This window comes from Hemicordylus capensis, chromosome 5 (assembly GCF_027244095.1).
Source record: "Hemicordylus capensis ecotype Gifberg chromosome 5, rHemCap1.1.pri, whole genome shotgun sequence".
In the NCBI taxonomy this organism is placed as follows: Eukaryota; Metazoa; Chordata; class Lepidosauria; order Squamata; family Cordylidae; genus Hemicordylus; species Hemicordylus capensis.
Genome location: NC_069661.1, coordinates 15,780,977 through 15,796,163, shown reverse-complemented (window position 1 = coordinate 15,796,163; position 15,187 = coordinate 15,780,977). Strand labels below are relative to the sequence as shown.

The following is a 15,187-nucleotide window of genomic DNA, read 5'->3' as shown; positions in this document are numbered from 1 at the left end:
CAGTGTGCATATGGCAGGATAATGTATGCAAACCCTCTGGACAATTTTTCTTGGCTATAGAGAACTATGCAAATAGATGAGAAAGAACTAAGCCAGATTTAGTGTTCTACAGGTTCTCACTTCTGCTATTTTCTTATCACTTACATCTAACCAATATATTCCTTAATTTCCTCATTTCTGCATCTTAACCCCTTTCCTTGTGTATCCCTCCTTAGTTCAGATTCTTTTGTCTTAGTTCATAGGAATGTATCTTGTGGTCTTAGTTCATAAGAACATGATGAAGGTATGACAAGCTTTTAAGCTATATGCAACCCATGTGATAGACTGATTTAAGGTCAAGACTACTTAAATCGCCAGCCACAAAACAAATTAAGTTTCCCGTTTTGTAATTCACATGTTTCTTGAACAAGCATGCCTAACAAAACTTTTTGCTTTGCAACAAAGTAGAGTCTGCACACAACATGCAAGAGGATATTTTCATTTCAATTTGAAATTTAGCCTTTCTTTTTCACTACATAATTATCTGTGGAGAGAGAAGGGGGTGAGTATTAAATAGATTTCTGTTTGACTCTTTTGGCTGGTTGTGCTGTCAAGTCGGTGTCGACTCCTGGCGCCCACAGAGCCATGTGATTTTCTTGGTAGAATACAGGAGGGGTTTACCATTGCCATCTCCTGCGCAGTACAAGATGATGCCTTTCAGCACCTTCCTATATCGCTGTTGCCCAATATAGGAGTTTCCCATATTTTGAGAAACACACTAGTGTGGGGATTAGAACCAACAGCCTCCTACTCTCTAGGCAGGTTGCTTCCCCATGGTGCCATGTAAAGACGTTGAGCAAGATAAATTAAATTTGAGGGCTAAGATGCCCCAATTTTTTCACATGCAAGGGCTGATAGTTTCTGGGCAGAAGATAGTTTCACCTTAATACTGGAACTAAATATATCTACCATTTGATTAGGAGAGCCTAACTATAAAAATTTGAGAATATAGAGCTCAGATAGTTAGAAGGCATAAAGCTGGAGTACACGAGCATCCAGGCAGGCTTCGTGGATAATCCTTGTGTCTTCCTCCATCCTACTGCCTGGGTTGACTTACCAGCGATTGGAACTAGTAGAAGGCCAGCAAGAAGAAAATTGTTCTATAAACATAAGGAACCATGGGGAAAAATCCGCTTTTTTTAATAAACAAGGATGATAAACATGGGGCAGCAAAATATGTACTGCTTGTAGACTTTATACAGGAGGCCCAAGGACCAGCAAGTCATCATAGATGTTGGGATCTACTTCACAAGCCTAATCCATTGAGTCTACCTAGAACAGATGATCTGGTATGTCTATTTTTAACTACCCAAGCTCTCCAATTGCTCAGTGTGTTAAATGCACATAATTAAACCTGTGGTTACCGTACTAATACAGTTTAACACAAGTCATGAGCAGAACGTTATCAGTGAAATAAGCAATCATGCAGTTTGTTATAATTAATTGATATAATTAAGTGTAGATAACAAAGGCTTTAGTATGATACATGTTGAAGTATTTCATTTTAATATGTATACACTATTTTTCAACAACAAAAAATCAATAATTTGTTTACATAAGGAATAATGATGGCTCCCTATCTTAAAAGCAACACAAGAGACATACCAGCAGACAGACACTGGGAGGGACACTACTATGGGATGAACAGGGACAGTTCTTTCCCCCTGCTTGCAGTATTCACTTTTATAGTATATACTTTTGTTTAGAAAGTACAGGCTAGAATAGCAATTTAGAAGTTGGTCATTTTTCCCTTGGTGATTACTTAAAACTATGTTAGTCTGGATCTTAAGAGCCCAATGCACAAGCAAAAGGCAACTGCTGCAGCACCGTGTACTGCATTGCACAACATCCCCAAGAGTCATCAGCCCTCGGAAACAACTTTTTAGACTCAGGAAGACTGCTGAAAGGAATGATGGGGAAGTTCCAATGCATGTGTAGGACATGGCACACAATTCTTTAAAACCAATCCCTTGATTTATATCAATCTGCACCCCTCACCTGATTCCCTGTACAAAACACTTACTTGAACACAGCTGCTATTCAGGGTGGCAAGAAAAGCCCTAAGGTATTGAATACAAATGCGGTTATTTATCAAATGTTTTTCTTGGTTGGCTTGCTGTTATAAAAATCAAGTGTTTTAACTGGCAACTGTGGCTCATTGGGGGCGGGGGGCGCAGAGACACAAAAGGAGGGAATCTCAAGATGTATTCAAAGGGACTAGGAGGCAGAGAGAGCCCTTATAGTCTCTTGAAGAGGATACATCAGGAGAGGAAGGAAGGAATCTAGGAAGGTTTGATTTTGTGGTTTTCGTTTCTCAGCACTAAGTACAGGAGAACCTCATTATCCACAGATTCATCAGCTGCGGATCTGTGTATCCACAGTCATGTAAAATACACCCAACCTCAGCATAGGCGTGGGGGAAGAGGGAAAAGACATTAACCTCACGTATCCGCAGATCAGGGGTGGTTGGAAATGACCATGGAGGTCATTTCCGGCCACCATTTTGTTTCTCGGAGCCACAAAATGGCTCTGTTCAAGGAAAAATGGGGGAATTACTATTTTGGGGCAATTTGTGGGCATTCTGGGACACAGAATGACTCAGGGAAGAAACAAAACATGGTAAGGTGTTCGCCCCACACATTAACCCCCCAAATGTGGCCCATTTTCAGCAAATTTTGAGCCAATCAGGAACCTAACCCTCATGATGCCAATGCCCTAATGCCTCGGTATTCATGGCTGCAGCCGGGAATGGAACCTCTGCAAATATCAAGGTCCTCCTGTATAATATGCTATGCTGTTGCAACAATATGGTTTTTGATAGATCTCAAATTGACAAAGGCACAACTTGGGCACCTGCCTTGAGTGCTGATTTGTTTTGTTTGTGAGATAGTGTTGTGGTGAGAAATGGACAGTGGCAGGTTTGTGTGCATGCAATATTTCTTGGCGATTGCTTTGATGAGCTCCATATCTGGCCTTAAGACTAACATTTGCTTCACTCACTGCTCTGCAATCTGTATTGCAAGGTGTACTCAGTCAAAATATGGCTGAAGTTGCTCTAGTTGAGTTTATGGCTATGCTTGCTGCTAAGGGTCCTGCTGTGGCAACATTAGGGGGCATTGTAAGGAGTCATAATTGTTTCTGAGAGAGCAACTTGTGCCAATGATGTTACTGAAGTGTAGGCACTGTGTCTGGCAGAGGATTCTGGGTCAGAGATGGGGGGGCATTTTTTATTTTTTTTAAAATGTGTGTTCTGTGTTGAAAGAACAGATTCCGTTCTGCAGTGTTTTTCAAGGCAGGGTTGCAAAATGAATTGCACTCTGAGTGCAGCTTGTTCTGGCCATAGGGAACGATGGGGAAACTCAAAACACTCCATTGTTCCTCACAAGTAGCTCCTAGGAACACCAAAGTGTGTTTAGAAAGGCATGATGGGTGCTACCTATTACCCATCCCACAAAAGAAATGGGTAAGCAGGCAACTTGTGTGTCCCTCAGAGCTACCCATGAGGAACAATAGGGTGTTCCGATTTCCCCCATTGTTTCCTATGGCCAAAACACTCAAAACATTGCATTTGTTCCATTGAAACAACCAGTCCAACCAGTTGTTTTGATGGAATGTTTTGGCCATTTGCATTTTGTTTTGAGCTCGCAGCCAAATGCAAAATCTGTTTCATGCACATCTCTACCAAATCCTAAACCCCCATAATTGTTCTAATTAGGGTCATTCATTGCTCAGCTCCATAACCTTTAACCCACTTTACTGAGTAGGCAATGTATTTTCACTGAAGCACTCCACAAACCATAAAATGTTTGCCACAACTGCAAGTCTCAAAAGATGCAATATACTATGCCAATTACTGTTATAAATAAATCTCAAGTCTGCCATTTATTATTTCAATAAAGACCTATAAGCCCACCTCCTTTAACTTGGCATGGCACACATACCAGAGGCTAGACCAGACATGATGTAAGGTAACATTTACCTGACTCTTCTCTCCCCATCTCACTTTCAGATCAGAACAGCAGCTGCAGAGGGCAATTCACACGGAGCCACAAAGTTGGGAGACAGGACCTAGCCCTTTTGTGCTGTCATATTACTTGCTTATATCACTCCCACAGAGCTGTTTGCCTCACAAAGAAATATAGGTACCATCAACATTCTCCATCCCTCAGTGCAAAAAGCTGGAGGTGAGTTAAATTGGGAAAACAATATGGGAAGGAAGAGTTAAACCACCCCACCCTCGGGCCCATATCCAAACCTGTTGTTGCTTTGATCTAAATGAGAGAAATGGCAGGAGATCCTGTACTGTGTCCAGTTTGGCCCCAAGAGAGACTCAAAGCATCATTTTGAATATTAGTTTTAAGTTAGTTAAACATACATCTGTGCCTTAGAATAGAGCCCTTAAGGCTTTATAATTGGGAACAATTTCATTCAAATGGCATACAGATGATATAATACACCATCTCTCAAAAGTGTGAATAGCAAACCAGAAGCCTAAAGCCAAAGAACTGGTTGTTTAGTTCAAATCAATATGTGAAACTCAACCATTCTTGTTTCTTGGCTCTCATTACTCTTGTAAATTTGCTGGGTCACAATGATGTAGTGACAGAAGAAGCCTTAACTGACAAATTATTACACCAGAACACAACACCAGAACACAACACCAGAACACAACACCAGAACAGCCCTTCTGGAGCATGCACAAGCCCCATCTAGTCCAGCATCCTGTTTCACACAGTGGCCCACCAGATGCCTCTGGGGAGCCCACAGGCAAGAGGTATGTGCATGCCCTCTCTCCTGCTGTTGTTCCCCTGCAACTTGTATTGAGAGGCATCGTGCCTGTGAGGCTGGAGATGGCCCATAGCCATTAGACTAGTAGCCATCGATAGACCTGTCCTCCATGAATCTGTCTAAGCCCCTTTTAGAGTCATCTAAGCTGGTGGCCATCACCACATCCCATGGCAAAGAATTGCATAGATTAATTATGTGCTGTGTGAAAAAGTACAAGTCTATGTAAACCTGAAATTTACAGCAGCCCTGTAAGGTCTAGACCTAGAAATTCTATCTCCTACTCCAACGACAGCTCCCTTTCCTTCCTCTTAACCCTCAAGTTTCACTCACCTTCACCTGCTGTTCCCATTTCTCAGTTCATTACTTACTCTGTACCCTTAGGAGTGCTTGACAAGAGTTATTCCTTTTTCCATGGTCTGTGTGAGGATATAATTCTATCTGAATTAACAGCTCTCTTTTCCCTCCTATAAGGGATTGCAAATTCAGAACCAGCGTTTTCATCCACAATACTAAAGAATTTGTGAAATACCAAAACAACTTTGATTCATTGCTAAGCACCACAATGCAGTTTCTTTACCGGTTAGCATAGGAGGAGAGCTGGTCTTGTGGTAGTATGCAAGAATTATCCGCTTTGCTAAGTATGGTCCACCCTGGTTTGCATCTAAATGGGAGACCTGTGTGAGCACTGTAAAATATCCCCCTTAGGGGATGGGGCCACTCTGGGAAGAGAATATGAAGCTCCATGTTCCCTCCCTGGCATCTCCAAGAGAGGGTTGAGAGAGACTCCTGCCTGCAATCTTGGAGAAGCCACTGCCAGACAATACTGAGTTAGATGGTCCAAGGGTCTGACTCAGTAGAAGGCAGCTTCCTATGTTCCTAACATTCAAACTGCCTTGTACTGATTCAGTCAACTGGTACATCTAGATCTCCAAAAGAAAAAAAGAGAGATATAACTTATCTAAAACATGCTAGATAAATACTACATATAAGTAACATCTCATAAAGAAAAGTGAAATGGCAACTAATCCTTGATATGATGAAAGAACAGGTTTGCAACAAAGCACCACAGTCAGCTTTCCTGCTCTCAAAATTCAGTCTTGGGTTCAAACTTACAGAACAGAACTGCAGTCCCCGCAAAAAACCTCTACTCATAATAAAGTATTTTACGGCTATTTTACACTTGTCCCAAATACATCAAGATTCAGTATTCTTAATTTCATTTGCTTCTGCCTTTTAGGATTGACCATCAACAGTAAAGGATCCAGCGGTCAAAAAATACACCACAGACTAGCACTTGGTAAGGTTGCAATGAAGGCCTTGGAAAGGAGATTTAGATGCCGTGACGTGTCTACACCTACAAAGATTAGAATCGTTTGGACAATGGTTTTCCCCATGACACTCTATGGATGCGAAAGCTGGACCTTGAAGAAGCAAGACAGAAAAAGCATTGACACTTTTGAACTTTGGAGCTGGAGAAGTATGAGGATACCAAGGACAGCCAAGAAAACAAATGGATCACAGAACAAATCAATGCAGAATTTTCACTTGAGGCACAAATGACCAGGCTCAAACTATCATGCTTCAGACACATTATGCAAAGACCCAGCTCCCTTGAGAAGGCTATAATGCTGGGGAAAGTTGAAGAAAGAGAATGACCAGCAGCAAGGTGGATGGACTCGATTATGACAGCAATGAATGCACCACTGAGAGACATTAAAGGCCCAGTTGAAGACAGATCATCCTGGAGAGAATCTATCTATGTGGTCGCTAAGAGTCAACAGCGACTTGACGGCACTTAATCTATCAATTTCATTTGATCTATGTAGAATCTGCACATATTCACCTAATCACTCTGACTACATATCTATATAAAAGTCTCCTGCCACACCATTTTTTTATTTCACTGACATTGTGCTAAGCAAGAGCACAGAACTTCTCCCTGCTGTCCTTTACCAATCCACTCAATGCTAAAAATTTGCACACAAAAATGATAGCCTACCTTCCACACACCTGTCTGTCCCCCAATAGTGGGGAAAGCCAGTTAAACTCTCCACTGTAACTTGGCTTCTGGTGAATGGCTAGTTGCAAAGCTGAAGTAAACAGTTTCAAAGAGAACAGTCATTCAGACCTACTCCTAGAAGAGATAAGGATCAGCAACTGAAGCCCCAGAACAAGATCCAACACACACACACACCCCAAGGGACCTCCTGAGTTTCCTGCTGACAGCCCAAAGTTCTGTGGCAACAATGTCAGGACACTGTAGGGAGTGAAGACTGAAGTCCTGACCCAGTGCCTCCTCAGGTTCTTCTCAAAGTAGCTTTCAGAAAAACTAGCTGCTGACTAGAGCTATAAGAGCTCTCAGAATTGGCTATCAAACAGTTTTAAATCAGGGCTGTACAACTCTGGTCCTCCTGCAGATGTTGGCCTACAACTTCCATAATCTCTACTAAACATTGTGGTTGAGAATGATGGGAGTTGTAGTCCAAACACATCTGAAGGGCCAAAGCTGCGCAACTCTGGACTACAACTCCAATCATTCCAATTGCACACTGTGATTGAGGATGTTGGGAACCGTAGTCCAACAGCAGCTGGAAGACTGAAGTTGTGCAGCCTGGTTTAAGCACATTTACATACCAAACTGAGATGTAAGCTCTATGTTGTGTAACATAACACCTTAAATAGATTAGATATTTTTATTTCTGTACCCAAGATGTTTTACTTGTTTTTTTACTCTGCTTTTCAGCAACATGGTCCCCAAATTGGCTTACAAAAACAAATTAACACAGTGCAACCACAACACAGATAAAATCCAGATAACCCTCTTCCTTCAGTCAACCCACTACAAGAGCACAGGAAAATTATATTTTTGAAGTGTCAGAAGAGCAGGTGAGATGGAGCAATCCTTTGGGGAAAGTCAGGGATGTGCACAAACCTGTTCAGGGGCCTGGGCCCTTTTACAGACCTCTGAACAGGTTTGAACACTGGGGGGGGGGCTGAAGTTCAAAGGTGGGGGGTCTCACTTTGAGGGCCAGGGAAGGTGCACTTACCCCTCCCCCTGCTTTTCCCTCACCGGCGCTCGGTGTTGGTAAAGGCCTTCGGGGTGGCAGTGTATCTCCCTGCTGCCCCTTTCCCCCTCTTCAGCCGGAAGCACCGGGAGCATAGGCACACGCCGCGCGCAGAAAAGACCGGTCTGACCGGTCCAAAACCGTGCACACTCCTACCCCCAATCAATATTTTGCTTTGTTTCACTATACGCAATTTCAGTTTTGCAAGGAAAATATTGTCAGGCATACAAAACAGAAAACCAGTCAGAACTACTTTGCATCTCATTCAAGTCTATAAAAGAAAATTGAATGTCAATATATATTATTCACAAGTTCTGGCAAAGTTCTACATGTTTCCAACATATTTCTGAAAGATGAGCCCAAAATAATATTCCATTCATGGAAATCGAACTGAAGTCAAGCACTTCTAAGTCCCATGCTTAAAATTTCTCTCAATGAAACAAGTGGAACTTAAGAGCTTCATTTTGGCTAGATCATGCCTACTATAACTGTAACGAAGTTAATTCAAATAGGTTTGCTTCCATTAAGTTATTAGCAAAATATCTGAAGACAAATTGCTACAAGCCAATTTTGCTAAATCTATAAACTGAATGATAGGGCTCAGGAGATCCACTAGCCTACTTGTCTGTGATGAGTGAAAACTGATGCCTGACGAGTAAAAAAAAGTAATGTACCTACATAGCTCAACAAGTGTAATTTTTGTCTAGCTGGTGAACAGAGACAACATTTCTTGACCCACGAATGAACTGCACTATCCTGTGAGGCCTCAGAGACCAGGATTTGGGCTTGGAGCAGGGGTTCCCAAGCTGTGATACTCCAGATGTTGCTGAATTACGACTTCTATCAACCCCCAAGCCACAATAAATTGTAGATGGAAGATTATGGGAGTTTTAGTTCAGTAACATCTGGAGTACCACAGGTTGGGAACCCCTGGCTTGGAGAGTCTGATGACTGCAGCATTTTTAGCCCCCCTATTTTAGAAGACTGATTCAGAAGTAGTGCTTGGGACTGAAAGATCAAGGTATCTTCAGTAAAGAAACATGTTACTAGGGATGTGTCTGAACCACAATTCAAGTGCTTTTAGGGAAATTCGAAACAGAACTTTAAAAGGATATTCACACAGTTACAAATAGATTACTTGAAAAAGACATTATCTCTCAAAACAGAAATACACCAGGCCACCTTTATGGTTAATCTTTATAGACATTATGTATGGTGTACTTTGTTTACACTATTTATTGCTACTGTTAAGTGAGCAAAGACACACCTTTAAAAGTAGTGATTTTCTTTATTTAGCAGGGGGAGAGCAACTGGCTGGTGATGTGCACAGAACCAGGCGGGGGTGGTTCAATGGTGCCTGGGGTGCAGCTTTAAGAGTGGGGGAGGATGCACTTACCCCTCCCTCCACTCTTCCCCCGCCGGCACTCCTTTATTCCAAAGTCAATTGGGGTAGCAGAGTACCAACCTGCCTCCCCGTTGCCCAGATACAACTGGAAATATTTGCTGTGCCAGCACGCGCTGGTGCAGCAGATACTTCCGGTTGTATCCAGACGACGGGGAATACAAGGCAGCAGGGAGGTACTCTGCCATCCCGATTTATTTATTATTTATTTTTATTTTATACATTTATATATCGCCCTAAACCAAAGTCTTGGTTAACTTCTTAAAGCAGCATCCCGGCACTATCGAACCGTCGGAACCAGTTGCCTTTCGAACTGGTTAGGAGGCCCATAAAGCGCCTCCGAACTGGTTCCGTGCACATCCCTACAACTGGCCCTATCCAACCCCAGTACAGCATCCCTAGAGTGGCTGTTGCTGGTGTCTTCCTTACATTTCTTTTTTAGATTTTGAGCCCTTTGGGGACAAGGGACCATCTTATTTTTGTATTTATTTTTCTATGTAAACCGCTTTGACAATTTTGTTGAAGAGTGGTATATAAATATTCGTAGTAGTAGTACTATTTTGAGGAGTTTATGTATTGGATGATTTTATAGAGTATTTGTATCTGTGTTTATATAACCAAATTATATTATACAAGTGTTTTTTAGCCCGTTTAAATAACGGGCGCTAGTAGGGGAGAGTGCTGCCGCCTCCAAGAGTTCCACCTGCACCCGCCGTCTGTTTCGTGTGCTTCTGCAGTGCCGCCAGGCCTCGGCCGTGGCTCCGCCGCCGCCTCGGCCGGCTTCCCACGCCGCCTCTTCCCTCCGGCCGTCTTTGGCGTTGCGGCCAGGCCTCGGCCACGGCCCCGCCTCAGCCGGTTTCCCCCGCCGCCTCTTCCCCTCGCCCGGCTTCGCGGCGGCCGCTTCTCTGCGGCGGCCGCTTCTTCTTCCGGCCATCATGGCCGCCTGGTCGCCGCGGTCGTGTCTCCCTCGGCGCGTTTCCAGAACGGGCCAGGGAGGCACGGACACACGCCTTGGTGTCCACGGACGGACACCAAGGCTTTTATTAGAGAGGATAGTTTATGCACCTATATTAATATAATTATATTATATTCAATATTTAGTTAGCTTTGGGGGTGGATATTTACCGCTATTGGTTTTTACATACAAGCTCATGGTACACACAGCTTGTGTTTCGGTTTTATGCTACCTAGAAATGCCAGGGATTGATCCTGGGACCTTCTGCATACAAAGCACTGAGCTCTATCACTGAGCGACTAATTATCATTCAAATCAAGGAAATAAGTTAGTCCTGACTACATCCTATTGAAACTAACTGGACTTAAGTTAGTCATTACTTACTAGACTGGATGTTGCCCAATGTTGCAAATCGCCTAACCTAGTTACAAACTGGTATGTAGGTAAGAAGCACCTCAGGCATCAATCCATAGGCAAAAAATAGTTGGATGGAGATATGGTAGGTATTCACAGGCTTTCAATTTCCCTTAAAGTTCTGCACGTGTAGGCTGCGGGGGAGGATAAATATTCTGCATACTCCACATACAGGTGATGCACCAAGGGTGTATATGCATTGTGCCCAATGACTTTCAGAACTGAAGTGTGCCCAGCTGTTCACTTATCTATTGCTCTACCTTTTTTGTCTTTCCTTCCCACCCCACAAGATATCCACATTAACTACAACAGGGTCTGGTATTTATGTAACGAAAGAGTATTTGCATGACCCAAGGAAATGTACAGGAGGAACACACACCTGCATACATAAAAATAGACAGTATACCTCTGAAAATCAGTTGGGGCAAGGAGAGCAGGAGATATTTACTATGTTCATGGCTTTCTTCTGTTGCAGAATGTTTCTGCATTCTGTTTCCTAGAGTCTGGCTGGCCCTCATGGGGAACAGAATGCTGGACTGAACAGACCTTTGGTCTCATTCAGCAGGGCTCTTCTTAAGTTCTTATGGAATACATTAAACTCTTTCCAAGGTCAACAAGGTAGCCCCTGTTTTCCTGAGGGAAGATAGCAGAATAAAGTCACAGCACAAAATTGGGATTTACAAGATCTTATCCTCACAAATGAAGGTTGTGTACCCACAAAACTGTAACTCCTCAGATTTATGTAAAGGGCTACTTGTGCCAAGATGAGCAGGTACTTGTAAAACTGAAAAAACACAGCACCTTTTCCATCAGGAAAGAAGGCATGCAATACTGTGTATAAGACATCTATGCCTCAAAAACACCAGCAGTAGTTTTTGTCTGGGGACTCCACTAATTTTCAAACTGCAGCATAAGCAAAACATACATAGGCATGGATACACACACACACTAGATATAGCTATACCTATCAGTGCCATACAGGTTTTTATTCACAAGAGTACTTCTGTAAGCCATTCTCGCAAGGTAAATCCTTTCAACTTCATGACTTTAATTACAGCTGTGACTTGAGAAGTCACAATATGGAAATTAGCTCTCATTCACAATTGAATACAGACAGCACATAAACCAATTCCCTTTTCTTCCATAAACACTAGTATGGTTGGGCCCTGTGCAAAGCCAGCTTCAAGGGGAAAGACACATATCTGTTAGTTTCTCACAGAGCTTCTAAATACCAGAGAAAACCTGACAGCCTGATCTTAAACATACTTACCAGAAGTCCCTCTGAGCTCAGTGGGATGTGCTTTCCAATCAACATGCTTGCAATTTCAGCCTGAGCCATCAATGGGCTTAGAGCACACCTGCCTCACCCCAAGCTAAGAGACATAGCCAATTAAAATTTACCCAAAAGTGGCCTTCACATGACCAAACAAAAGGGTGGTGGGGGACCAATTTAGCTTGTGGGACCAATTTAGCTTAAGATTCCCCACCTTACCTCTAGAATGAGTTGCCCTAAGGCCTGTACAATTACAGCAGTTATATATGGTAACACGTGCTACAGCAAAAAGCCTCTATATTGCAGTGGCACACATCTTGGCAATAAGACACAAATTCACATCCCACCTCAGGAGAAGGTGCACTGATTCTGGGTCTGCCAAAAATATACCTCTGAAACCAAGAAGTTCACACTTATTTTTAAGATATGAGCAAAGCAAGGTTTATATCTTGTATATTTTGCTAAACAAGCAACTAAGACCAACCTTACCCGACAACACAAGTCTTTCTGATGCCATGGTTTTGTAGCACCTGTATTTCCCATAGTAGTATGTACCGATTGTACATACTACAATCAGAAAATCACAAGGATAGAAAGAGAACCACGTCCATAGCACTTACCACAATTCAATGTGTTTCTTATATGCAAGTATAAAAGCTTCCAGAGCATTATGGTAGCTGCCTTAGTTTTTAAAGTGCTGCAAAAGACTCTTCCTCTTTGATGCAACACTTCATACATGTGTTATAACATAAAGCTTTTGAAGGCTGGTCTTGCTAACAGGGACAGTCACCCACAAAGGCTTATGCTATAATTAAAAAAAACTGTTTTCATCTTCAAGGTGCCACAAGACATTTTGTTGTTTATACAGCTTGCGGATTTGTAGTCCACAGAAGCTTCTGCATAGCAAACATGTCAGTCTTTAAGGTGCCACCAGATACCACGGTTTGTGCCTAAGTATGGCCGGCAACCCTTCAGCACTGTGATTCTCCCCACCCCGCTGGCCTTAGTAAGCATTTTTTCTGTGGCCCATGGCAACAGGAAAGATTACCTACAGCAAGCAACTCGGTTCCCCAGATGCTGTTGGACCACACCTCCCATCATCCCCAGCTGTGGCTGTTGGACCACACCTCCCATCATCCCCAGCTGTGGCTGGGGATGATGGGAGGTGTAGTCCAACAACATATGGGGAACCGAGTCTGAGAGCCCCTGACCTGCAGGACGTCAAAAGGTATCCGACCTCATATGGGAACCGTAGATCCCGAGGTGTCAGCTGCGTGTCTGTCATGGCCCCTTTTGGGGCGGCTACGTACAACCGGGGGAGACCGGGAGTGGGGTGTAGTCCTCCTCCTCCTCCCGCTCACCTTCCGCCAGCAGCTCCTCCACAGTAACCTGGAAACGTCCGACCGCAAACACCCGGCTGCTGCCCACCGCCGGGCCGCCTCCAGCGACCGACCCTGCGCCCGCCGCCGTCGCGCCGCCGACGCCGCCTCCTCCTCCTCCGACGCTGCTGCTGCTCCCGCCGGTACCGTCAGACTTGGGCATCCGAGAGAACTTCTTCATGGCGGACGGGGAGCGTCTTCCCCCTCGGGAGGAAGGAGGCGAGGAAGCGGCCGGAGGAGGAGCGGAGGAGCGAGCGCGGTGGCCGCCGCCGCCGCCCAAGGAGGAGCCGCCCCTTCTTCCCTGAGGGGGACCAGGCAGCCTTGCGCCGCCGGCTGCCAGCCAGTCAAGTCCGTCGGTGCCCGGAGCCGCAGTGGGGACGAGTCCGGGGCCGCCGCTGGGTGGGAAGCGCGGCTGACAGGGAAGCGTCACCCCCGGGTCCGCCGCGCCTCACATTCCGGGCGCCCAGGTCTGCGCGAGCGAAGCCGCGGCTCTGCTGCTGCTGCTGCTGCCGCCCCCGCCGGCTGAGAGACACGGAGTGGCTGGCGGGCGGGGGGGGGGGCAGGGCGCGGAGAGGAAGGGAAGAAACCCCTCCCCGCTCCCGCTTCCGAGAGAGAGAGAGAAGAGGTGTGCGCGCGCGCGCCCAGGCAGGGGACACGCGCCGGACTTTGCACCCGCCTCGCTCTTGCAATGCCGAGCCAGAAATTGGGGAGAGAGCGGGGCGGGGGGGTGGGCGGGAAAGCGAGCAAGGGAAAAGGCGAGGCGCCTCCGCCCCGGGGAGAAATCCGCGCAAGCGTGCTGCTTCCCCTCTCTTCCTCCTTGGCTGGAGAGCTGCGGCCGCCTCACGCTCTCCCAACTACAGGCACACACACACACACCCCCCTCCCCCGGCAGCCCCTCCGCTCTATGCTGCCGGAAGTGAGGTTGCCACGCCTGAGTAGCACGTGCTGATGAGGCGGAGGAGGGAGGGGCTGGGTGTGGAGGGGAGGGTGTCCTCGCGCGCGCCGCCGATCCCTCCCACTCCTCGACAGTGGGGTGCGTGCGTGGGTAGGTCAGGACGAGGCTCACGTTCCAAGTGGTTTCGCCGAGGAGCCCTTGAAGAGGAGCCGTGGCCTGAACCGGGGGTGGCTCCTCTGCGGTGGGCGGCAGTGGCTGCTTTCCCTTTTCTCCTTCTTTCGAAGTGTGCAGGCGTGCATGTCACACAGCACCGCCCCAGCTCCTAAGGCAAGGTTTGGGATACTTCAGCGAGCGATATGAAAGGGAGCCTCGTTAATATGCCCCCACCGGTTGTGAGCAGTTGAGCTGCGGGACTCAGTGCCACAGGATTGTTCTTTTCGGAAACGTTCTCTATTCAGGGGTGTATAAAGGCAGCCTTGGAAAAACCCCTGCTAACTGGGCAAAGAGGCACCTTTCTAAATGGTGATTCTCTTTGTATTTAGCAGGAGGAGAATTTTTAAATCTTCTAACCCATTCACACTTTTCAGAACCTTTTTTGGTCAAATGTTTTAAATCGATTTATGAACCAAAGATTGCAGCTCTAATACATAATTTCCGTTTTCAACATTGTGTTAAATTTTAAATTATTTCAACATTTTAGTTTTGTTTTAATTTGTATTTTACTGTAAACCGTCCAGAGACACAAGTTTTAGGTGGTATATAAATGTGTTAAATAAATTAAATCAATCAATCAAATGTTTTCAAACATGAAAATGACATGCAAGGCAATTCCAAACACACTTGTCAGAGAGTAAACCTTACTGAACCCAATGGGACTTACCTCTGAGTAAATGTGCTATGAATTGCACTGTAAAGGTATTAATATGGGATATTATTATTATTATTATTATTATTACATTTATATCCCGCTCTTCCTC

The 15,187-nt window shown here is 45.0% G+C and overlaps 1 protein-coding gene across 3 annotated transcripts in view; it reads right to left on the bottom strand.

The window, feature by feature from the left end:
* The window catches only part of BMP2K (BMP2 inducible kinase), a 75,229-nt gene extending 60,987 nt beyond the window's left edge, over positions 1-14,242 (bottom strand). For all 3 annotated transcript variants that reach the window (XM_053252063.1, XM_053252065.1, XM_053252064.1), the window contains exon 1: positions 13,298-14,242. In XM_053252063.1, the coding sequence (XP_053108038.1) occupies positions 13,298-13,496 (199 nt within the window). In that variant the 5' untranslated portion in view covers positions 13,497-14,242. The remainder of the gene's footprint in view (positions 1-13,297) is intronic.
* Positions 14,243-15,187: the final 945 nt, after the last annotated feature.